Below are 26,575 nucleotides of genomic sequence, written 5' to 3' on the forward strand. Positions count from 1 at the left end.
CATACAGGCCATCTAGTCCAACCCCCTGCTCAACGCAGGATTAGCCCTAAGCATCCTAAAGCATCCAAGAAAAGTGTGTATCCAACCTTTGCTTGAAGACTTCCAGTGAGGGGGAGCTCACCACCTCCTTAGGCAGCCTATTCCACTGCTGAACTACTCTGACTGTGAAAAACATTTTCCTGATATCTAGCCTATATCGTTGTACTTGAAGTTTAAACCCATTACTGCGTGTCCTCTCCTCTGCAGCCAGCAGAAACAGCATCCTGCCCTCCTCCAAGTGACAACCTTTCAAATACTTAAAGAGGGCTATCATGTCCCCTCTCAACCTCCTTTTCTCCAGGCTGAACATTCCCAAGTCCCTCAACCTATCTTCATAGGGCTTGGTCCCTTGGTCCCAGATCATCTTCGTCACTCTCCTCTGTACCCTTTCAATTTTATCGACGTCCTTCTTGAAGTGAGGCCTCCAGAACTGCACACAGTACTCCAGGTGTGGTCTGACCAGTGCCGTATACAATGGGACTATGACATCTTGTGATTTTGATGTGATGCCCCTGTTGATACAGCCCAAAATGGCGTTTGCCTTTTTTACCGCTGCATCACAATGCCTGCTCATGTTTAGTTTACAATCCACAAGTACCCCAAGGTCTCGTTCACACACAGTGCTACCTAGAAGCGTATCCCCCATCCAGTAGGCATGCTTTTCATTTTTCTGACCCAGATGCAGAACTTTACACGTATCTTTATTAAATTGCATCTTGTTCTCATTTGCCCATTTTTCCATTGTGTTCAGATCTCGTTGAACTCTGTCTCTATCTTCCGGAGTATTTGCCAGTCCTCCCAACTTGGTGTCATCTGCAAACTTGATGAGTAGTCCCTCCACCCCCTCATCTAGATCATTAATAAATATGTTAAAAAGTACCGGGCCGAGCACCAAGCCCTGAGGTACCCCGCTACTCACCTCTCTCCAGTCTGATGAAACACCATTGACAACAACTCTTTGAGTGCGGTTCTCTAACCAATTCCCTATCCACCTAACTATCTGAAAATCCAGATTGCAGTCCTTCAACTTATCCGTCAGAACATCATGGGGAACCTTGTCAAAAGCTTTACTAAAATCCAAGTAAATGACATCAACCAAATTTCCCCGATCCAGCAAGCCTGTTACTTGGTCAAAAAAGGAAACTAGGTTGGTCTGGCAGGACCTGTTGGAGACAAATCCATGCTGACTTCCTTGGATCACCAAATTGTCCTCCAGATGTTTGCAGATCGCTCCCTTTAATATCTGCTCCATTATCTTCCCCACAACAGAGGTCAGACTCACTGGTCTGTAGTTTCCTGGGTCATCCTTCCTCCCTTTTTTGAAGATCGGAATAACGTTTGCTCTTTTCCAGTCCTCCGGGACATCTCCAGTCCTTAAAGAGGTTCCCAAGATCATCATCTGTGCAAGTTCTTTGGGCTGTGCAAGTTCTTTGGAAAGTTCTTTGAGTACTCTCGGGTGCATTTCATCCGGACCAGGGGATTTGAACTCATCCAGTGCAGCTAAATGCCTCTCGACAACCTCTCTATCCATGTTAACCTGCCACCCAGACACTATCCTTTGGCTACGGCCATCTCTAGATGTGCCTAAACACTTTGACCTGTGGGAAAAAACAGATGTAAGATAGGCACTAAGCCTTTCTGCTTTCTCTGCATCTTTCGTTAGAGTTTGTCCATCCGCACCCAACAGTGGGCCTATTGCCTCCTCTACTTTACGTTTGCTCCTCACATAACTGAAAAATCTTTTCTTGTTACAATGGGCTTCCCTGGCCAATCTTAGCTCACTCTCAGCTTTGGCCTTTCTGATGATTGATCTACAGTGCCTAGTAACCTGTAGGTACTCTTCTTTAGAGCTCTGTCCTTCCCTCCATTTCCTGAACATTTTCCTTTTCTTTCTTAGTTCCTCTTGAAGTTCTCTGTTCATCCAAATAGGCTTCTTAGAGCTCCTACAGTGTTTTCGTCTTTCTGGGATAGTCATTGATTGAGCATGCAATAGCTCTTGTTTGAGTAGCGCCCACCCTTCACATGCTCCCTTCCCTTCCAGCATTCTCGTCCATGATATGACACTCATCGTGTCTCTGAGTTTATTAAAGTTTGCCCTACGAAAATCCAACATCCGCGTCTGGCTACAAGCTTCCTTGGCTCCCCATCTCAAAAGGAATTCTATGAGGACATGGTCACTTCCCCCTAGGGTCCCCACCTCCTTCACCTCATCCACCAACTCTTGCCTGTTGGTCAGTATTAAGTCCAGTATGGCTGAACCTCTTGTGGGTTCATCTACCATTTGATAAATGAAATTGTCAGCTAGGCAGGTCAGAAAGTTGCATGACTGAGGACGATTCGCAGAGTTTGTTTCCCAGCACACATCTGGGAAATTGAAGTCACCCATGATGACAAGGTCCTGCCGCTTGGATATTTTCTCAAGCTGCTCACAAAGTGCAGCATCCACATCCTCTCGTTGGTCAGGCGGTCGGTAGCAGACACCAACCACCACACTGTTTGTTTTCCCCTCGCTTATTTTCACCCAGATGCTTTCCACTGTAGATATGCTCTCCTTCACTAGAATTTCCTGACAGGTAAGCCCTTTCCTCACATACAGTGCCACTCCTCCACCTCTTCGATCTATTCTGTTTTTTCTGAACAGTTCATATCCATCCACCATTACATTCCAGTCATGAGAGTCATTCCACCAAGTTTCTGTGATGCCTACTAGATCATACCTTTCCATCAGCATGAGAAGTTCCAGATCTTTCTTTTTATTGCCCATGCTTTGGGCGTTAGTATAAAGACATCTGAATCCTTTTACTTTTGGTTCCCTATGAGCTGGCCTTGCCGGTTGGGCTGCCTCCGATTGTGTTCCTTCCATACACTCCCTATGTTGATCGTCTCCTTCCCCTTGTGGCTTTAGTTTAAAGCTCTCCTGATGAATCTCCCCAGGTTCCTGCCAAACACATTCTTCCCCAGTTTCGATAAGTGCAGTCCATCAGGTGCTAGTAGGCCTTCCTCAAGAAAGCCTATCCCATGGTCCCAGAAACCAAATCTCTCCTGCCGGCACCAACTACGCAGCCAGTGATTCACCTCCATTATCTTCCTCTCCCGACGCATTCCTCTTCCCTTGACAGGCAAGATTGAAGAGAATACCACTTGTGCCCCCATTTGCTTGAGCTTCCTCCCCAGATCTTGATAGTCTTTTTTAATAGGAGCGATGGTATTCAGGGACATGTCATTCGTTCCCACATGGACCATCACAAATGGGTAGCGATCCGTAGATTTGAGGAGTTTGGGCAGCCTTTCTGAAACATCTTTAATTTTCGCCCCTGGCAAGCAACACACCTCTCAGGTTAGGGGGTCGGGCCCAGCCACATGGCGATCCATTCCTCTTAGCAGGGAGTCTCCAATTACCAGTACTCTCCTTTTTTTTTTCTTCTCAACTCCATTTCCTTCTGTCTCCGTGGCCTCTTCCCTTTGTCTTAGAATTTGTTTTGGGACCTCTTCCTTTGTTGACCCTTGCACCTCCTCTGCAAGGGCCTGAAATCTATTCTGGAGCTCTAAAGGCCCCGAGAACTGTCTCGCCCTTCACCGTTCAGTCTTTTTCCGAACTGCCTGCAGAGGCTCCCTATTGTGGTCAATCTCCTTATCCTCTTCAGGACTGGTTGTATTGTCTTTATTCCAAGTTGCAGAGCTCTGGACTATGAACTCCTCCCCTTTCTTACTTTGGGTCAGAGTAATAATTCTGTTTTCTAGTCCCCTAATCTTTTCCTCCAAAAGTCTTACCAGCTTACACTTGGGGCAGCTGTAGTCCATCTTGTCTTCTGGGAGGAAGGCAATCATGTCACACTCACAGCAGATGATGGGATGAGTGTCCTGGAGGTCCATTGTAATGTCTAGGCAGTGGAAGTACTAGGGAAATATAATCTACTGATATAATCTACTGATTCTAATTGCTCAGCCAAGAACCCCAGGCCAAGAGCCCTTTGTCTCTCGCCCTTCGGCTTGTGCCAAAGGCTCGCGCCTCTGGTGAGGAGCAGCCCTTTTTTAATCCTCCCAACAATTACTCAGCAATCACCTCACCCAGGCAGAACAATAGCCTCACCTGGTCAGCAGCAACTCTCCCCAGTAGCTCTCTCCACGTGCTCTCAGTTGTCTGAGCTCTGCCTCTGGTGAGGAGCAGCCCTTTTTAATCCTCCCAACAATTACCCAGCAATCACCTCACCCAGGCAGAACAATAGCCTCACCTGGTCAGCAGCAACTCTCCCCAGTAGCTCTCTCCATATGCTCTCAGTTGTCTGAGCTCTGCCTCTGGTGAGGAGCAGCCCTTTTTAATCCTCCCAACAATTACCCAGCAATCACCTCACCCAGGCAGAACAATAGCCTCACCTGGTCAGCAGCAACTCTCCCCAGTAGCTCTCTCCATGTGCTCTCAGTTGTCTGAGCTCCAAATGAAATCAAATGATTTTACAAGTGATCTGCTTTACTGGAACTGCAAAACTGGCACTTGCTTATTAAAGAGTAGTAACACTAAAATATATTGATAACATATACTTCATACCCATCAAAATCCCATATTATTTTATTTTAACTGATAGGCAAAAAATCTAAAATGTATTTTTATATTTTAAAAATATTAAATGCCACAGCACTGATAAAGCTGTTCTGACTGAGCAGTAATGTCAGGGCTCTCTCAGCCTCACCTACTTCACAGGGTGTCTGTTGTGGGGAGAAGAAAGGGAAGGTGATTGTAAGCTGCTTTGAGACTCCTTCTGGTAGAGAAAAGCAGCATATAAGAACCAACACTTCTATTTTATTCAAAGTATTATTTGCACTTTTTCTTTCTAATACTTCCATTATCCTTGTTTTTTTAAAACAAAAATTATCTAAACTTTCAATATTATGACATTTTTAATCTGCATGCTTTGATGCAAATAAATCCAAGTTATTCAAATGTATTTTTACCTAATAATTCATATAATGAGTTTAGAATCGACTTCCAAGTCTCTCCTGCCTCCTTCCCAGCAACATCAGCAAAGTGAGCTGCACTGCTGTATACATGTAAGCGGTCAATACATTCAAGCACCAAGCTGATCATACCCTGCAAAAAAGAAAAATGTTTGTAATACGTAACAATAACTGCCATTTGTTCTGCCTCTAATATCAGAAAAAAATATCAGTTCAATGCCAATAAAGGTATTGCTTACTTAAAAAGGTAAAGGTATCCCCTGTGCAAGCACCAGGTCATGTCTGACCCTTGGGGTGACACCCTCTAGCATTTTCATGGCAGACTCAATACGGGGTGGTTTGCCAGTGCCTTCCCCAGTCATTACCGTTTACCCCCCAGCAAGCTGGGTACTCATTTTACCGACCTCGGAAGGATGGAAGGCTGAGTCAACCTTGAGCCGGCTGCTGGGATTGAACTCCCAGCCTCATGGGCAGACAGCTTCAGACAGCATTTGTGCTGTCTTACCACCCTGCGCCACAAGAGGCTCTTTTATAAATATGTTAGCTATAACCAAAAAATTCTTTCTAGTTGAAAATATTCCTATCTCATAGACATAAAAGCTTACTCCCAAAATTAAGCTTTGTTGGTGTTAACACCCAGTCTGAGCAGTTGTCCCTCCCCTGAGTGCCTTTCTCCAACCAGCTTGCCTGTCTGTCCCATGGCCAACCAATAGCCTTCAGTCCCCCACACCTGACCACCCCCCTCCTTCTTCCACTTCCCTCTGTGGCTTGGAGGCTGAAAATCCCTGCAGGTGAGTTCCATAACACCTGCCTGCAGTCTTTCCACTTCCTGGGGGGGGGGAGCTGTCCACAGAGTTCTTCCACACACACACACACCAATCTAGCACCTGTTGTACTCCTGAATGCAACCGGCTTGGCCCCTAGTAGGAAATAATGGCAGGGCGGCCATTCCAGCTAGCTAATCTCAGTTTTCCCCCTCTTTCTCTGGGGACAAAATTCTTTTCCAAAGTTCTTTTTCATCTCAGTACTCAGTTCTGAAAGTAGGATGTTTGGGAAACTGGATCTGGAGCAGCTATTTTTAAAGATGATGGTACCAAATTATCACAGAGGGAAAACTATATTCTGGGCAACTTTGTCTCTAGATGCAATTTTTTCCCATTGAAAATATTGGTTCTGAAAATCTGGAACCTGGAAAAAAATGTGGATTTGAAAACCAAACCAGTAGTGATCTAAAATAATAATTTTTTCTTGGTGCACACCCCTCATTACAGAATCTCAGCCTAACCTCCCTCACAGTGCTGTCAAGAGGGCAAAATGGAGAAGAGACGATTAATGTAAGCCATTTTGGGTGCTTTTTTCATACAGCATAAAGGATGTATACTTTAAAAAAAATTACTACCTCTTCCTGGAAGAGATTCTGCCGATTTTTCAGTGCTCTTAGTCGGTTCTGCTTGTCTTCATGTTCTAAATGTTCATCAGGTGGATGGAAGTAACCAATCAAATCCTGGAGGCTAAGGCTGACTGACTCAATGGGCAAATCGATAATGGAAGACTTTGCTTTCTTGCTGAGAGCATCAAGGCCCCTAAAATGATTTAAACAATAAAAATGATTTAAACAATAAATATATAGTATAGTTTTTGATGTTATTACTTCATTAACAAATCTTGCATTTAATCTCTCATAGAAAGCCTGTATTGTGAAAGTTCTGGAAAACAAAATTCAGTCACCTTTCCTAAAATCCATGCAAGAGTTGGGTGGATGCGACCTCCTCATCATGATGTAAGTGATGGCAACCCCACCACCATCTTGTTCTGTGAGGGATGGGCAAGAGTTGAGCAAGCACCACCTCTCCCTCGCTGTGTGAGTGCCATGCGATCCTGCCTCTCCCTTACCATGTAAGTGTAGTGGAAAAACAAAGGAGGCTGCCTTCCCTTCTCCATGCAAAGGCTAGAGACAGTTCCAGCCCAGGTGTGGAGTTGAGGCCACCAGCTCACCAGGAAATGTCCCATTGGACATAATGGTCAGTCTGCCCCAACCTACTTCTGCCAAGCAATTCAAGAGCCCCACTTGGTCCCCATTTGGGTTGCTTGGATGACAAAGTGGTCCAACTAATAATGAATGAATTTGAAATATGAATCATGGTGAATAAAATCACATCAAATGTTACTGTAATTCAGAATACAAATGTGTCCATATTTACAAAGATCCTACTCCTCTATCTTGGGTGCTGACCTTTTCCTTATATAAAAAATTATATGTGATAGTATCCTCATGGCCACCACGAAAAGGCTGCTGTCGCCATTTTAAATGGCTGTGTCATTCAGTAAAGGCTTCATTTTCTGTGGACAGTGCCAGCACCAGATGAATGTTCTGATTCTCTCTGATGAAGCCTATCCAGCAAAACACAAGGGGACCTTGTAAAATAAATCTATTTCTTATCACCTGTTTTTTTATTTCTGTTTTGCTGCCATTTTAAAGTCATTTAAAATGTCACTGCACAGCACAGCACAGAGCCAGTTTGGTGTAGTGGTTAGGACTGCGGACTTCTAATCTAGCATGCCAGGTTCGATTCTGCACTCTCCCACAAGCAGCCAGCTGGGTGACCTTGGGCTCGCCACGGCACTGATAAAACTGTTCTGACTGAGCAGTGATATCAGCGCTCTCTCAGCCTCACCCACCTCACAGGGTGTCCGTTGTGGGGAGAGGAATGGGAAGCCACTTTGAGCCTCCTTCAGGTAGGGAAAAGCGGCATATAAGAACCAACTCTTCTTCTTCTTCTTCTTCACTCGTTTCCCCTTACACACACCTTATCAAGTGCTGAAATGGATGCAACCCCACCCCCATTGCAGCACTTGAAAAGGTGTGAGGGGTAACAAGGCTCATGTGCTGCAAGCCTGAACAGGATCTGGCCCTCACAACATTTTAATAATTTTTAAATGGTGACAGTGTTTTTGTGGTGGCCAGTGGGATGCCATCTCATCTAGTTTGGTGCTTTGTCCATATCTATCCTACAGTTTGTTGTCTTTATAATGCGTATCTGTAACTAAAGTATGCGTATCTGTAACTAAAACAAGAGTTTTGACTAAAATAGAAGATCCATGAACGATTTTGGGATACAAAAGTGACTCAGCATACAAAAGTTACTCCAGGCCCAATACCTATGCAATATTTCCTTGCCATGTCCCTTAGGCTGCCTCCTCCTTCATGATCAAATTGTACCTCTTTCCCCTTTTCAGTGTTAATTGTTGCTCATATTACATCTCTGCCAAGGTTGATTTTAACCATAATTAGTTTTCTGCCAGCACCCAATTTACCTTATGAACCTATTGAAAAGGAAGACAGTACTACGAATTACTCGCGCTGTACGTGATTCTTCATGCTGTGATCTGGACAATGTTAGACCATCGTCCATATGGCCTTCATGGTGCATGATAGCCTACAACGAAAAACAAAACAACAGTAATAAAGAAGAAAATTATATAACCAAGGTTTAATTAAAACAAACTATACTTAATTCATTATGTGAATCTGTACCATCACATTAATTAAATCAGAGTCCAATAGCACCTTTAAGACCAACAAAGATTTATTCAATGTGTGAGCTTTCGAGTGCAAGCACCCCTCGTCAGCTCGAACACGGCTACTCATTTGAATCCATCACACTAATTGCACTTAGTTCAAGTAACTCAAACCAGGACATGAAGCTAATTTATTAACTTTATATTTAGTCTTATTATGGACAAATGTGGTATCCTAAATTTATCCTGATTTGTTTCCTACTGATGCTCCACATTCGTTCTAACTCATTGAGAATTAAAAGACTAAGCAATCCCAAAAGCCTCACTTATAAAATAAAAACAGAAGTATATAAAAAAGAAATTTGTTGGCTTTAAAATTTGTCCCAAATTAATAGGTCTGGAGATGGGATGTTGTCACTGATCTCCATATTTCTCTCTCCAAATCTCTTGGTGATACTGTAGAAGTTCTGATACACTAACTGACAACTGCAGTTAAATTGCTAAGAGTTAATTAATTAAACTGAACCCTAAGAACAAAGAGGTACTAGACCTGAAGTCTTGAAGGACATTGTGGTTCCTGCTTTCAGTAGTGTTCAGCTGATACTTGTTGACAAAATTAAAACCCTGGGGGTAATACTGGACTCAACATTACTGATGGAGAAGCTAATGCAATTGTGAAAATAACTTTCTTCCAACTTAGTTTAGCTCAGAAGATGGCCTCCTACCTTGGTTTACCAGATTGTGCCACATGGATCCATACAATGGTAACTGAGACTAGACTATTGTAATGCTTTTTATAGAGGTCTCCCTTCAAAATCAGCTTAGACACTCCAGCTGGGACAGCTTGGCTGTTATAAGGGGCTAGGCAAAACATGCATATTATTGTCATTTTGCAATAACTCCATTGGCCCACCAGTTACCAAATTTAATTTAGCGTACTAGCTATTGCATAAGGTGACCAGATTGTCCCACTTTTGGAGGGACATCTGGGGGTACCTGACAAATTGTACTTATGTTGAAATTAAAATATATACATTACAATACTATTTTTACGTTCTATGCGTTCTATGAAACTTTTTGTTGCTCCATATAGACCAAATTTTTAATCAAGAACCCCCCCGGTCAATGGTGTCCCGCTTTACCAATGTTAAAATCTGGTCACCTTACTATTGCATGCAAAGACCTTCATGGTCTTGAACCCTCAAATCTGCAGAATCACTGGTACCCCTATTGTCTTCATTAACAGCTTCGCTCATCTGTGGTGTGCCTTATGAAGATGCTATCCAGCAAATGTCCATACAACTGCATTTTCTATAGTGGCTGCTACCTTGTGGAATAAACTGCCACACAAGGTCAGGAATGCTCTTACACTTCTGGAATTCTGCAAAGTATGCAAACCAGAATTGTTCAGGAGGGCATTTTATAAAGGTAATAGTTATATATAATAATAGAGCACTTCAGAAAATGCTTTAATAAGAAGAATGGGATTGTAGCCTATACTTGTATAGTATGTATTATCTGTTGCTGCACATATTATCTTGCTCTCCCTGCATTATAGTTCAAGTTATGGAATAACGTTTTCTGCATTAACGTATTATATTTAAAATATTTCCTTTCAAATTTCTGTGAAGAGAAAAGCAGGCTAAAAACAGCAATAGTAAATAAATAAATAAACATGAAGTACCAAAATGCATGCATTGAAGATGTCCTTCCATTTTCATCATACTTATATATGTTTTGTATAATATCATTGTATATAGTATCTTACTTTACGTTGTACAGATCCCATTCTTGCAGACTTTGCATCCACTGATTGGTATGTAAGCCACAAACCCGTGTCAGCATGTTGTATAAAGCACACTGAATCCCCATATTTTATCTCAGGAGCTCCCATTCCATCTACTTCTTTTCTTATTGCCACATCCAACTTTTCCTAAAAACAGAATACATAAATTATATTCTCATACATGCAAGACATGAAGAGGGAAAATTTCTTCCTTAGCACAAAATATTACACATAAATACTGTTACAATCAATAGCCCTTTGAAATATGCAGTTAAGGGCGAATTTGATTTAATTAGGTATTGTTCACTGTTCTCCCAAATATAGCCAACCTCTTTAAAAAAAAACTCCAAATATTCATAAATGTGTTCCTAATCTTTACATGCTCATTAACCAAAACTTCACATTATTACTACACTCAATCTGTCTGAAGTTTATAATTTTACCATATAAAACTTCAGATGCAGGTACTTCTAGTTTCTCTTCTACACTAATTATGCTACATAAATTGAAGAGAATTTATTTAATAAAGTTATTTAAGTAATTTGTTTTGAGCACTGGAATCTACAAAAGGCATTCACAGTGGTGGTTCTTTCTCCATGTTCCTCTTCCCTCATCAGCCCTCTAAGGGGCCAGAAAAGCCAGTGCTGGGAGTCAAGGAGGCTTGTGGAGAAAAGGCATGGGAGGGGGCTGCATTACGGAGAGGAAATCAGGCAAAATGACTCTTCCTTCCCTTTTGTGGAAGAAAAATTTGATGTACTTTCTCATCCAACCGATGATAGAAATGATCGTATTGCAGGGGGAGATATCCAAACCTGTGCAGAGGACACTGGTACAACCAGGGCTGCCATGGCGGCTTCGGGCCAAGTCTCCTTTTCTGTCTCCCACCCAAGCCGTCTGTCTTTAGGGCTGGGTGCCCGGTGGCTCTGGGAGGTGGGGGCATTGCCCAGGTCCTTCTCCGTCACCCTTTACCCCTCCTCCCTGTTCTTGCCCCACCCTGAGCAGCTCTCGCCCGGACACTGGACACCAGGCATGTGGTGCCCAATTCAGAGTGGGATCACAGAACATGAAGAGGAACTTTAGTATTTAAATTAGCATTGGAATGGAAGGCTGCTGCCCCTTGCCCTGTGCACCACAGTGCTGATCTCAATCAAGCACTGTGTGTACAGAAACCAAGAGGAACACAAAACTGGCTGAAAGAAACTATCAATGTACACTGTAGACCAGTGGTTCTCAATCTGGGGGTTGGGCCCCCTTGGGGGGTCGAAGAACCCTTTCACTGGGGTTGCGGCAGGATGAGCAGCTTGACCGGGGAGTTGCCACCATAGTTGCTGCTCCTCCTGAAGGTGCCTGCCCATTTATATACGATTTATAACTAATTTATATACAATCATGAACAATTGATCTTCATGCCATTGGTCAGTTTCAGTTTAATTTCTGTGAAAGAACACTTGCATAATTCTATGGTTGGGGGTCACCACAACATGAGGAACTGTATTAAAGGGTTGCGGCATTAGGAAGGTCGAGAACCACTGCTGTAGACATACAGATCAGCTCTTAGCCAGGGATCTCCATGGTTTTGCCAGCAGCCTCTTCCTTGCCTGGGAGTGATAGCATATTGAAGCCTCTGGAGATAAAAGCACAGCAAGGTTGAGGAAGAGCTATTATTGACATTATTGACATTATTCATTTTATCACTTGATCAAATACTGTCATTCAAATTAATGCAATATTGATTTCCTACCTTGGAAGACCTAAAGCAAAAAGCTGTAGATTTCACATCAGCTTTCTCTTTGTCTGTTAGAAGAAGACTCTTGTCATCCATGAGGCTTAAATATTTTCCTGTAGTTATATGTCTTAGTCTGAATGGCTGCCCCCATCGAATGTGACTTCCACTCCACCTAACAAAATTCCAAAGTTGAATACTTAAGCACTGAACATGCCAAATCTGAATGTCAAATAATATGAAATGAAACATATTCTAAGTGAATTAAAGTTAGTTGAAGAATAGGCCAATATCATTGGAAAGAGAGAATTGTGGAACAGAAGAAGTAAGCCTGTTTCAGAATAGGTCAAAGGAGCAAGACTACTCTGGGGTAAGGAACCATCACATTTCTCAATTAGCAGAACTTTCATGTGATGGAATGGCTCTAAAATGGAGATTGTAGCATGCAGAAAACAACTTAGAAAATGGCAATGTCCAAATAGCATTGGTTTATATCTTTCTAGATCACAAATAGTAAAGCTCATACCTTGAATAAAACTTTTGTTGGTTTTAAAGATGCCACTGGACTCAAACTTTATTCTGCTGCTTCAAACCAACACGGATACAAACCTGAATCTATTCATACCCTTCTTTATTATGATTTTTTAAATTCACAGAACTGTTTTTCCCAAACCTACTTCAAATGGACATCCCCCTCCATTTCTTAAGAATGTAAGTGGCAAATGACCAATTCCTTTGATGATCTTGAAAACTTGCACAGATTTTGTGCAGATCTGACTAAGCGATAATACAAATTATTTTCATGGTAGTTAAATACATTTCTAGAGATCCACCAATAGGGGGCTGCAGAATGCTGAATTCTGCTTAAATCGAGATATCATAGAATAAATACCCTTTCTGCACACAGCACATCAAACTGTCCTACAAAATGCACTGTTCCTGCTGATTGATACTTGCATATCTTTGATTAACTGTTGTCAATGTTTGTTTAGGGATGAGAAACAAATGTTTCATCAGTCTTCAAAAGACTGCACAACCAAGCTCCAAAGCTGCTTTCCTAATAAAGAGTAATCATAGCTGAACAGCTGAATGCTACTCGGAGGTGTTTAAATTCCCTGTCAAACAAGCTGACCCAATATCTTTGTTAAAGTGAAATGCAGGTCTTCAAATAAATGTTCTTCTGTCATGTACCATCTAATGCATAAAGCTGTAGGTTAAGGCAGTGCCTATCAAATTAAGGATATGCTGAAGACTGTCATTCCCTGAACCTCAGCCTAATAGCTCCTATGAAATCATGAGTGTTAAGATAATACACTTCTAAATGAGACAGACTAGGGAAGCATAAAGGAACCTATTTGTGATTCACTACATCTCTTCTAGAATTCTTGAGTTCAGCTTTAATTCCAATTAACTAAAGGAGGAACAGTATTTATTCAGTGTCCATTCAGTTTATTTTATCACCATGTTCATTAGAAACCATAAACATCATTACAGTGCACTCTTTGTTGAAGCTCCTGTCAATTACTAATCAAACACTGACCATTTACTTTCATGGGATTGACTCTGGTGAACGATTTTGAAGACTCTAAAAATCATTTCTTGTTATAAAAAAACAAAAAAATTTCGCAAGGCATGATGGTATTTTGTGATCACAGTTAAACAGTGCCATTTCTAAACTGTCATGACAATCTGTCAGCATAACAACATTTTTTTGTCAAGAGGAAGCAGAGGAGGGGGGTGGAGGCCTTGGTTGCAATAACAGAAGTGAATTGTGCCTTGACTTTTAACTTACGCAACCCTCAGTGTCTCCAGTCTCCAAAGAGAACGTGCATGAATTGACACAGGACCACCTTCATAGTGGACAGTTCTGAAACACAAGATGATTTGTGAGTTCTGAGACTTTTAGGTTGAAGGTGAATGATACCTTTTATAGAACATTAAAATCAGTCTGAAAGATGGACTCAGTGCTCCTAATCCTACATGCACTTTACCTCTGAACGAACACCTTGATAGTTTCTTCAAAAACCTGCAAAAACTATTTTACCAAAGGGAATAGTGGGGCAAAAGAAATATTATGCATCTCCACAGCATGGGAAGCCTACTCCTATCTCAATTCCAAGATATACATATAATTTGATCAAGTAACACTGTCCTTTATATGTCCAGGGGAGCCACCTGTTCATTCACAAAAATTTAATTATTTCCTTTCTGCTTGCACTCGAAAGCTCACGCGTTGAATAAATCTTTGTTGGTCTTAAAGGTGCTACTGGACTCTGATGTTATATTTAAACACAATTATCATATCTCCCATTTCCCTCCTCTTCCCCAAGCTACCCAACTTTCTCAACCTTTCCTCTTAAGGCATAGATTTCAACCCCTCAAACATCCCAGTCATCCTTCTATACACAACTTGTCAGTTCCAACTTGTCAATATCCTTCTTGAACTGTGAAACCCAGAACTGGACACAATATTCCAAATGAGGTCTAATTAATGTGGAATAGAGTGGTAATATAATTTCCTTTGCTTTTGATTCTACGCTCCTAGCAATACAGCCTAATATTCCATTAGTTTTCTTAGCTACCATAATTGCACTGTTAACTCATATTCAATTTATTGCCCACCAGAACTCTTAAATCCTTTTCATATGGACTACTATCAAGCAAGATATTCCCCATCTTATTGTTAGACATCACATTATTGTTATATAAATGTAATACTTTATACTTCTCCCTATTACAATTCATTTTGTTAACTATGGCCCAATTTTTCAATCTCTTTGAATAGTAGTCTTTTCTTCTAGGGTATTTGCCATCCCACCCAGATTAGTGTCATCTGCAAATTTGATCTATTACCTCTTCCAAGTCATTAGTGAAAATGTTAAACAATCACAGCAAAGAATCCTGTGATACACCGCTGGTCACCTCCTTCCAAGATGATAAACCATTGATGAGCACCCTTGGGTTTTATCAGCTGGCTAATTACAAATTCATTTGATTGTGATCTTATCCATCTTAGGCTTTCTAACTTTCTTACATATCAAAGACCTCACTAAAATGAATGTCCCTAAAAGGTTATATTAGTCAGGGAAATAGAAAAGACTACAAAAGGCTGTTAACTAAGAATGAAAAATTTTGTCAATGCACAAACAGCATGGGGAATCAAAATTCAAAATATGCTTTTGAACTGTCAAGAAGCAACCTGCCATGAGCTGCATAAAGCCTGCTGATCACTTGTAGATACATTATAGTAGGAATGTGTTATATTAGCAGAGTATGGCCATTATGGGCCATCAGCCATTATTAGCTAAACCCCATGTTGCTATGGTTGTACAGAGGGAAAAGTAAGTGGCAATTACAGTTTATTAGCAACGCTCTGTCCTAATAAGAAAATAATTCATGGCTCTTGAGAGGTCTTCACCTCAAGATAAGATTTTTTCAAAAACATGTATTCCATATAATGAATTCATTTTTCTATGATCTTAAAAGATAACATGTGTCAGTTGTTCTTCGTTGTACTAATAATCAATTTTATTTGTTTTAATGTAAACAACCACTGGGGTCTACAGTTTACTAATTTTGTCGCTAATATTACATAAAATCCACCCTACATACATGTTGTCATTTCCCTTGGCCTTAAGCTCCTTGTGCCTGTGAATATTCTTTATTCTTCTGTGAATATTCCTGCATTGCACCCATTAAATGACTGAATCAGGACATACATATAGGAGTGAAACAGAATTAATCAAGTTTCTGCTTCCTTATTTAAACTTGATATTTAAAAAAAATCTTTATGTAACGTAAACTGAGACATTATAAATCGAGATGGGTATGTAATGGATCATGGCCCAAAATTCAGGACAAATTCGGCCTGGTTCAGAGCAACCAATGCCATATTTGGGATAGGCGTCTTCCTTCAACATTTACCAGACTTTTGACCAGTTCAGCTGTTTGAGGCCATTTAAATCTAACAGCTGAGTGGCATGGGTCCACAACTGAGCAGTTAGGTTGAAATGGATGTGCTTCCCCCCACTTTAAAGTGAGGGGGGAGTGAAATATACTGTTGAAATGGCTGCCAGCCATTTAAGCATTCCTGAGTGATCCCCCACTTTCTCATAGCTGTGGCAAGACAAGGTTGGAATAAAGGGAAAATTGAACTTGCTGGATCAACTTAGTTCATGTCGGAGGCTTTTGGCTCATTTCAGTTTGACATTGGTTTTGGGGGCTGCCCAAAACATATACACACACCCACAAATCAAAATAATTATACACAGTTCAAAATGCTTTATACCTATACCCATAGGTGCTTCAGGAAAGTACATCAGCAATGACATTCTCCTTCCCTCTTATATTCACAAGTTCAAAATCCAAAGTGAAAAAACAATATGCAACACCAAATGTTTCCACTAATTTGTCCACCATTGATTCAAGATTGCCAACTAAAAAATCTTTCCATATTATCAGATTTGGAAACTAAAATAACCAGTGAGGCCCAAGGACTTTCTGAAAGTGCAATACACCCAAAGTTCAACATTTCTTTAACCTCTTATTTTTATACTGATGGCATTTGGGCCAGTTACTCTGTATTGTGGAAGAGCAATAGATCTGGTATCTCCAGCAGCAATCTTGTGCTGAGCTAATTTGGTTCTCCCTAGAAAATCTAAAAAAGATGGACTGCTATTCTGTTAAAACAGCCTTTGTTAGTTTTTGGTTAGGACTGGTGCTAGGTTAACTTCATTATCTTTCCCCAGCCTATTAATGCAAATCCCTGTTTTCCCTAATTTGGCCATAAGGATCAGATTACCTCTATCATGTTAAGGCTTTAACATATAATGGAATCAGCTTCTCCTCCAGCAATGGTCACCATTGTTATGCCACAAAACAGCCTTTTGAGGGGGGTTTTAATCAGCAAATACTATTGTAAATATGAACACTAACAACCTATCAATTTATTTCTACAATCTCTGGCCATTTCTGCACAAGGAAAATGTTCCTGGACAGCCTTCACATGTTGGCGGCATATAGAGCCCCCTCCACATGAAGTTGCCAACATCCTGAGGCTGTCCAGTAGCCAGGTCATGATTTGGCCATTTTGAAGTCGTGATTTCAGGAATCCAGAAAACTGAATTTACCACCCTAAATTGGGTGAACCACCAGTAAGCAACCAGTGAGCAACCAGGGATAAGGCCATATGGAGGGCAAAATGCGTGATAGTCTCAGCAGCTTTGTCCTGCCCTCGCACCTGCCCTCTCCTCTCCATTTCCTGCTCCAAGTAATTTTTTTTTAAATGGTGTGATCCATGTTGCAGTACGATTGCAAACCTACATTGTCAAAGGTGAAATAAAATCATCTTTAAAGTGTCCATGGTCTTTTTGGGATCAGGCAGGCAAAACACAACCCCTTTTCTGTTTTCTGGAGGTAGGGAATGAACTGGGAAAGGGGGGGGGGGGTGATCTGGCAGCCTTCTCCCGATCATACAGGGATCTGAGCATCTTGTTTTAAAGCCAACCATTAGCACAAAATGTCTTTTTTGGCTCCAGTTATCATGGTCAGGGTCTCAGAAGTCCACCCAGACAGAAATAAAGTAAAAAAGAACTATGGTCATGTTAAAAGACAATGAAATGAAACAGATATGCAAGAGGTGATATTTCTAGGAAAAAGCTAAAATAAAAAAATACAAGATATGTCCAGCAGTCCAGCAGTCATTCACCCCAGTCATAACTGTACCTATTTCAGCCCCACTCAATACAATCAATAGTTAAAATTCTTATTTAGTTAGCAGTTCCCTGTGTACTAATAAATTTGTGAGTCTCTGAGGTACCACAAAACTCTTTTTTGTTTATAAGGAAGGAGAGCAACTGAAACATCCATCAAAATGCGTTATCGTGGAGCCATGATCTCTTGTTATAAAGTAATAATTTATTTAATAAAGAAATAAAAAATTAAAATTATATCCCAGAAAACTAGGATATTTTCCATTAACTTGCTATTTGTGAACCAATTATGCTGTTTAGGAATTAGCTGGTAGGGACAAGATAAGACTGCATTTTGCTTGGGATAAAAAAATGCCAAAATAGCTCTGTACATAATAATTAGAGCCTCTTGTGGCGCAGAGTGGTAAGGCAGCGACATGCTATCTGAAGCTGTCTGCCCATGAGACTGGGAGTTCAATCCCAGCAGCCGGCTCAAGGTTGACTCAGCCTTCCATCCTCCCGAGGTCGGTAAAATGAGTACCCAGCTTGCTGAAGGGGGTAAACGGTAATGACTGGGGAAGGCACTGGCAAACCACCCCGTATTGAGTCTGCCATGAAAACACTAGAGGGTGTCACCCCAAGGGTCAGACATGACCCGGTGCTTGCACAGGAGATACCTTTACCTTTACATAATAATTAGATGTTAAAGTATCAATAGATACCTAAGTTTCAACCTACCCCCAAAAAATAATAATATAAATTTTCTCGTATCTGTGCAAGGCTTTAAAATATACCTTCTCTGCTCTTCTCCATGTTCTCCTGAAGGGACAGTCAGGCATTCATCCATGTGGCCATGTAATAACCTCAGCACATCACCACCTATCAGATAACCTATAATGCAGCAAGATAAGGAAAGCAAGCACCACATATTTCAGATTTCAACCATATTCAGAATATGAAATCTTACTCAGCTCTGAGCTGCCTTTAAAACCATTGTGATAAGACTATGGTATGAGACAGAAATTTTTCTAATGTTTTAGAACAGTGGCAAATTTTTAAAAGACCTGTGCTAAGAATGAAAACAGATGGTTGAATAAGTAAACATGTTCTGCAACCTAACAATACAACAATATTTGTGAATGCAAATAAGCCTTCCCCACAGGGTTGCCAGCTTTGGGTTCAAAAATATCTGGAGACTTTGGGGGTGGGGTCAGGAGTGAGGGAGATTTGAGGGGCTCCTCCAAAGCAGCAATTTTATCCAAGGGAACTAATCTCTTTAGTCTGAAGATGACTACAAACTGTGGATGTCCCATTGTTTAGAAAGCTCTATCTACCATGCCAGCAAAAGGTACTCTGTGCACATATGTGTCTGAAGTTATGCAAGCATGGGAACCACAGATGCACCCTCAAATTTCCATAGAAAATCTCATAATACCAGGATTAAAATTATCCCAGTTTCAATAATGAATTTTTTAAAAAGGGATTCAGGAAGTGCAGCAATTTGTACAATATCACAAAGGAAATCAATTATTTATCTGCAAATCCATCTTTTTTCTGAAACAAATGAAGTTCTCCATAGATTGCATACAATTAAAGACAATTGTTTTTGATACTAACACATCACTGCCTTTAAAAGAGGAGAAAAGAAAAGTAAAATAGCAGGCTTTTAGGGTAAATAGTCTAAAGCGCCTAATAGCATTTTTAGAGAAATGATTTAACTTTTGGAAAATATAAACACCAGGGTTTTCAAGAAGGTACACTAAATGTTTCCTATTAAGCCAATGAAACAAAAATGTGCCTTATAAAAGTTTTGAATGTATACATGACATAATTATAATTAATAATTAATAATTAATCCTACATAAAAGCTGAAAACTAAGCATTAGGTGCAATTTTAATATAATAGAACCAACAAAATTAGGGCTCTGAAAGTAATCATTCAGTACAGCAATCATTTTCAGACTATTATTCTTAAATAACCAGTAGATGTTATATCATTGGTGTTACCTTGGGCTACTTCACTTCCTGAACTGATAGGTGCTACACTCCAAAGTGTTTGCTGGAAAGCTGCATCAACACTCAAGCTGTCATTGCCATAAGATAGATGCTGAAACAAATGGAGAAAAAACACATTCAATCCTGTTCTCAAAAACATTAGAATATAGTACACTTACATCAAAATGGATGGATTTACATTTAACATAAATGTTAAATTTCCTTTAAAGGAATTACAATACATGGATATTTTTACATTAGACAATCTATTGTCAGAGCTTTTTGTTGAAGTCCTGTCCACTTAGGATTTTCATGTTGCCAGGGATATTTATATACTAAATGCTTTTCAGCTACTGAATGAAGAGGGTGGTATGTGACAAGAACCAGCAGTGGAAGTGTACTGCAAGCCGCTAAGAGATTCAGGTTACAATCCTAATATGTTCCTGGGAGTAAACCCCATTGAATAACATCAGACTTACTTCTGAGAAGACATGCTGAGGATGAGTCCCACAGAATCAATTCAAAATAAGATCATTCTGCCCTGGTATATTTTGCTAGAGTCCTCTCTTATGTATTCCATAAGAATAAAATGATTCTACTAATAATCAGCTGTGACATGGAGGGAAGAAAAAACTAGCACAAGTAGTGACAAGCTACAATAAAACAACTTATTTATATTGTTTGGTTATCATTCTTGGGACAGAAGGCTGCATGGTTTAGTCTGATCTCATCAGATCTCAGAAATTAAGCATAGTCAGTACTTGTAGAACACCAAGGAATATTTTACAGAGAAAGGCATGGAAAATCATCTCTTTTTCTCACTTGCCTTGAAAGTCCCTTGCTGGGGTCATCATAAATTGGCTTTGACATGCTGGCACTTCAAAAACACAAATCATTATTACCTGACAGTTATCCCAGTGATTATAATGAGATTTACTTTTAAGTAAAGAAAGGATTTCCCATTTTCTACTAACACTAAATCTTTATTTAATGCCAGAAGTGTATTAGGCATCTAAACTCTTAAAATGTAAACACAGAGAGCAATTTGATCAAGAATTATTTCAATCTAAACTCTCTGGCTTTCAGTGGTCATAAAATGGGGAGACACTAATAGACTTGCAATGTAAACCATCTTCCTTGTCTAGCATCAAGAAAGAATCTGTTTGTTTGCAATAATGTTTCTAAAGCTGTCATTAAATTTAAGCTTAGATTTGTTCATTTTTCCTCCAAGATATTTCACAGGTCCTCTCTTACTTGGATTTGTTAATCTGGGGAACATGATAATTGTTTATCATTTCATAGTGCATGTGCACAGAATAAAATTTGGTACTTGTCAGATTGTTTCCTAGGGTGGGGGGGGGAAGAGATTCTCTGTTCTTGTCTTTTATTTCTCGCCACTGGAAATAATGGAGGAAGGATGGACACCGTGGTTCAATCTTTTTGAAACTTGGCGGTTATTTTAAGGAGAGTCTCCCGCAGCTACACTGCAAATTTGTTGCCTCTAACTCCCCCCAGCCCCAAGCATGGAATAGACAAAAAAAATCCCCGTGATTTTAATGGTCCCATAGGTTATAATGGAGCTGAATTGCCGAATCATTCTCTGAATCACCAAATCATTATTCAGATAAGGCTGATTTGGACTATTTAAAGTGCACGTAAGGGCAGTTCAGCTACCATACAGCTGAAAAGTACATGAATCAGCATTGACTCAGGTTCCTTTCAGCTTATCTGAGCTGAATCGCTCATACCTATTACAAGCTAAAGCTATGGTGATTTGGCAAGCTTTTTTGCCATCAAGTCGCAGATGACTTATTGAGACAGAATGATATTTTCAAGGCAGGGAACATTTCAAAGTGTACGGTGACCAGATTTTAACATTGGTAAAGTGGGACACTATTGACCAGAGGGGTCCTGGATTTAAAATTTGGTCTATATATAGCAACAAAAAGTTTCATAGAACGCATAGAACACAAAAATAGTATTGTAATATATGTTTTTTTTTAATTTCAACATAAGTACAATTTGCCAGGTACCCCCAGATGTCCCTCCAAAAGTGGGACAATCTGGTCACTTTACCAAAGTGGCTTGTGAATTTAGGCTCTGCAGCCTGACCCCAGAATTCCTTGGTAGCCTCCCATCCAAATATTGACCAAAGGCAACCCTGCTTAGCTTCTGAGATCTAACAAGAATGAACTAGTCTGAGCTATCCAGGCCAAGGCAAGCAAATATTAGCCGTGCCTTGTTTTAAAGTTAGAAAAGCAAAAAGAAAACTATATGCTACTCTAAGTGTTTCAAGTTCTGTTTTCTATGGAAGATTGGATAATTACATTCAAATAATTGGATGATTATCTCCAAATAACTAAGGATTGATAATTTTATTTTCATCCTTCAGTTGTTTATCACAGTTTTAAAAACTATTGTCTTAACAAATGGCCACTGGATACTGGATTATAAAAAACCACTGGTCTAATCCAGCAGTGCTTTTATGTTCCTATTAGAGCCAGCTTGGTGTAGTGGTTAAGAGTGGCAGTCTCTAATCTGGAGAACCAGCTTTGATTTCTCACTCCTTCATATGCAGCCAACTAGGTGATATTGGGCCAGTCACAGTTCTTCCAGAGCTCTCTCAGATTAACCTACTGTGCAGGGTGTAGTGAGAGGAAAGGTTGTAATAACCTGCTTTGAGATTTCTTGTAACCTGGTTTGAGATTCCTTTGGGTAGTAAAAAGTGGGATCCAAAAAATAGGTCTTTTCTTCTTCGTCTGCATTCAGTGATCATGACAACTGAGGTTTGTCAATGATGGACATATGTAAAGCTCGTTGTTGTGCTAACAAACTTGCTTCTATTCCTTTGGCCCCTTCCAATCACTTACAGAGCATAACTGAACATTTCCAGGAATCAAGTTCCAATTTATTTCAACACCTGAATGCAGGTGCCTGGGTAAATTAGAACTTGTTTCCTTCCTGATAACAGGATTCAGAACCTCAGATCCCTGTTCTGGGGTTGGAGATGAGGTTGAAAAACAAATAACAATTCACCCCTAGCTGTAAATATCTTTTGCTCTTCCCAACATGAAATTACTTTAGTTTTTATTTGGGAGGCAAAGCACTCTAATTTCACTCAAAGGTTAATGCGAATATTAGCAGGTCTGCTCCAGCTAGCAAGTGTTGGTAACTGGGCTTCCTCACAGACACCATCTTTATCTTTTTCAAAGCCAGATTCAAGAATGTGATAATTAGCTAACTGCAGAAACATACAGTCAGTTGAGTAACTAAATGGGAATGGGGAGTCAGGAGCCAATGCCATAATTGTCAAGAAGGTTTCATCCTGTTAGATACCTGCTTGAATTTGGGAGACCATCTGATGCCAGATGGGCAAAGACTATGACCAAGTCATAGGAAAGAGGAAGGCTACACTAACTTCCTGAATTGACTAAGCAGTAGTTGTTCATGCAGCAATGAATTGCTGCATGAACAACATTTAAGCCTCTAATTCAAACTCTAGTATTCTAAATGGTATGCCATCTAATGCTAAGTACCCAAATATTAAACTGAAAGTTAGCCTTTGTTATTTTCTTGCTTTGATTTATGGAGATTATGTTACCAAGTGATATTCCTTCTTTGAAAAAATCATTCAATAAACTTTTATAAATTTTCAAAGGTTTGGTTTCTTGTGTGCACTTAGACTAAGGGACCCACAGACCTGAGCACTGCTTGCCTGCCAAAGGGGTGGTGATTCAGGGGAACCCAGGTCTGGGTTCTTGACAGTATTACTATTAGGATCCCTGAATATTATATCAAATTAATGGGAAGCCTTTATTGCGAGTATACTATTTATTTTACTTAATTTGGATTGCTGGCTTTATTGTATGTTTTGTCTTACTGCTTCCAATTGCTAATATTTTAAAGGCACACTGTCAAGTCATTAACAAGCCAACAGCATTTTATTGCCAACTGAGTTTCAATGCACAAAACATAAGCTGCCATTACACTGAGAATATGCTTTACATTTGAAGAGAATGGGGCACCCCCCGCACAGATGGAACTGTGCACAAGAACAGGAAAACGGCCTGCATGTACGTTAAAGTTCAAAAATCAGAGCAACAGTTTATGAATCCAAAAGTCAGTTATCCTACATACTCCATTAAAAGATTGAAATTTTTTAAAGAACATTGTATTCATGATTTCCTTGTTGTTTGTTAATATTTTCTCATATAGTACTACTCTGGTAACATACAACCCTTTTAAACAAAAAAAGTGGCCTGAAGGAAAATAAGTACTATAAAGCAGTGCTCATTCCATTCGATACACATACACTACCGCACAGCCTGGCTTACTGAAATGCACAGACATCCAAAAAAACAACATTTCATTGAGCACCCTCAAGCCATGCCTCTAGTGTTCTTTTGCTGCTATCGAGAAAGAGACAGCAGATTCAAGCAACTAACATTTTACAGTAAAGTCAGCATTCAGAGCTAGTATACAAGTGCTGCTAGAAAAGGAATGCTGAGTGCTTTATAGAAAGGGTTTTTTTCTCAATCCTTATGTTGTTGTAGCCATCAACAACTCTCTTAAAAGTAAATAATGATTCTGAAATGTTTGTTTGCATGTAGACACAAGGCTGAACAATACAGATCTGTTTCTGCAAAAAAAAAAAAAGACCTTTATTTATATCCTACCTCTCTCCTGCAACACAGGGTTTGGTGTGGTTCACATTTTAAAAGCCATACAATGAAACCGAATGATTTATCATTAAAACAGTTAACCTTGGTGGCTTTTAGAGCCCCCTCCACATGATGTTGCCTGCATCCCAAGGCTGTCAAGGAGCTAGGTTAAGTTTTGGCCATTTTTAACTTGCAATGAGAGAAATCACCAAAACTAGATTTACCACCCTCTCAATCACACGTCCCATCAGTGAGCAACCAGTGAGCAACCAGGGGCAAGCCCATATAGAGGGGGAAAGGCGGCATTGTCCCGCTCTCACACTCACCCTCCCCTCTCCATTTCCTGTTCCTAGTAAAAAAAAAAATCATGTCATGGTCATGTTGCGACCACAAAACTACATTGTCAAAGGTGAAATAAAATTTTATTTAAAGTGACCACAGTCTTTTGGGGGGTCAGGCAGGCAAAAACAGCCCTGTTTGTTTTCTGAAGGTGGGAAATGAGCTGGGAAAGGTGGGGGCTCCAGGGACCCTGTTTCGCATCTCAGAAATCCATTGAGACAGAAATAATAGACATATGAGAGAAGGTTGGGGGAGCTTGGTCTGTTTAGCCTGGAAAGGAGACAGACAACTGAGAGAGGATTTGATAACCATTTTCAAGTATTTAAAAGGCTGCCATATAGAGGATGGAGCAGAGTTGTTCTCTCTTGCCCCAGAAGGATGGAACAGAACTAATGGGATGAAATTAATTTAAAGGAAATTCCATCTCAATATCCAGAAGAAGTTCCTCACAGAGCAGTTTCTCAGTGGAACAGGCTTCCTCGGGAGGTGGTGGGTTCTCCATCTTTGGAAATTTTTAAACAGAGGCTGGATAGCCATCTGACAGAGAGGCTGACTCTGAAGGCTCAAGGGGGTGGCAGGTTACAGTGGATAAGTGATAGGGTTGTGAGTGTCCTGCATAGTGCAGGAGTTGAACTAGATGACTCAGGATGTCCCTTCCAACTCTATGATTCTATGATTCTATGAGCAGAGGGAGAAGTTCATTTTGCTTTCCCTTGCAGCATCAGGAGGCAAAAAGCTACAATGGGGCAGAAGGAAAATGTGGTAGAGGTCTCCCATGAGGAGGGCTGCAAACACAAGGTTATCATCCCACATTAGCAAGCAGGAAGCCACTCGCGTTTTACCCCTCCATGCGGAAATGATCTTGACATTCCAAAGAAAGAACATCTGGCAGACCAATAACTGCTGAAAAGGAAATGATTAGCTGAAGACCTGCTCAAACTATTACGTTTTATATGCCCTGCAGAACATTGACAGGAATATGGATGTGGGCATACAAGGAACATAGGCTGTGTTCACATACACTTAGTCCCCCAGATTACAGTTGATTTAAAACAGTGGTCTCCAACCTGCGGGCCACGGCCTGGTGCCGGGCCGCGAAGGCCATGGCGCTGGGCCGCGGTTCCCTCTCCCCGCCCCCCCCCCCGCAGTAAAAAACTTCCCAGCCCGCAAGCTTGCGGCCCGGGAAGCTTCTTACTGTGGGAGGGGGGGAGAGGGAATCAAGGCCGTGCCCGCGCATTGCGCATGCGCAACTGGGCCACGCATGCGCACATGCGCCATGTACGGCCGAAATCGCACACCCGAAATTGCGGGTGTGGCCACGCATGCACGATGTGCGGGCGGGGCAGTTGCCCTGCCGGTTCCCAGCCTAAAAAAGGTTGGGGACAACTGATTTAAAAGACTTTGTTCTATGTTTATTTACTATATATTTTGAGGTATATATAAGGAACAACTTTTGTGGTCTTTATTGGTCAATTTAACAGGCATGTACTTTGGATTCTCTATAGTGTATATCATGTATTTATTTTCAAGGTTATTCAGCATAACCTGATAAACAATAAGCTATGACTATTCTCAAAACTATTTACAATTTCTGGGTGTGCATATGTAAATAAGGTTTTTTGTTAATCAAACAATATCTGAAAATGCAACATTTTTCTTAAAAATATATTCCTGAAAATATATTATTTATTTAACTTGTATAACATTGTTACCAACAAGATAGTTATGTCATTAGAAGGCAAGATATTACGGCTAAAGCTCACTTACTTTGGACATATCATGTGATCAAACTCGTTAGAAAATCATTAATGCTCGGCATGGTCAGGGGCAAAAGGTAGCGTGGTCACCAAAGGATCTGCTGGCTCAACAT

General features: G+C 40.5%; 1 protein-coding gene across 9 annotated transcripts in view; it reads right to left on the minus strand.

Moving 5' to 3' along the window:
• The window catches only part of RYR2 (ryanodine receptor 2), a 458,147-nt gene that overhangs the window by 247,072 nt on the left and 184,500 nt on the right, over positions 1 to 26,575 (minus strand). For all 9 annotated transcript variants that reach the window (XM_077345372.1, XM_077345367.1, XM_077345356.1 and 6 more), the window contains exons 9-16: positions 19,718 to 19,817; positions 18,505 to 18,601; positions 13,813 to 13,887; positions 12,039 to 12,195; positions 10,280 to 10,444; positions 8,308 to 8,429; positions 6,392 to 6,575; positions 4,990 to 5,125 (exon numbers count right to left, since the gene is read on the minus strand). In XM_077345372.1, coding sequence (XP_077201487.1) covers positions 4,990 to 5,125; positions 6,392 to 6,575; positions 8,308 to 8,429; positions 10,280 to 10,444; positions 12,039 to 12,195; positions 13,813 to 13,887; positions 18,505 to 18,601; positions 19,718 to 19,817 — 1,036 coding nt within the window. The remainder of the gene's footprint in view (positions 1 to 4,989; positions 5,126 to 6,391; positions 6,576 to 8,307; positions 8,430 to 10,279; positions 10,445 to 12,038; positions 12,196 to 13,812; positions 13,888 to 18,504; positions 18,602 to 19,717; positions 19,818 to 26,575) is intronic.

The sequence above is a fragment of the Paroedura picta genome, chromosome 1 (assembly GCF_049243985.1).
Source record: "Paroedura picta isolate Pp20150507F chromosome 1, Ppicta_v3.0, whole genome shotgun sequence".
In the NCBI taxonomy this organism is placed as follows: Eukaryota; Metazoa; Chordata; class Lepidosauria; order Squamata; family Gekkonidae; genus Paroedura; species Paroedura picta.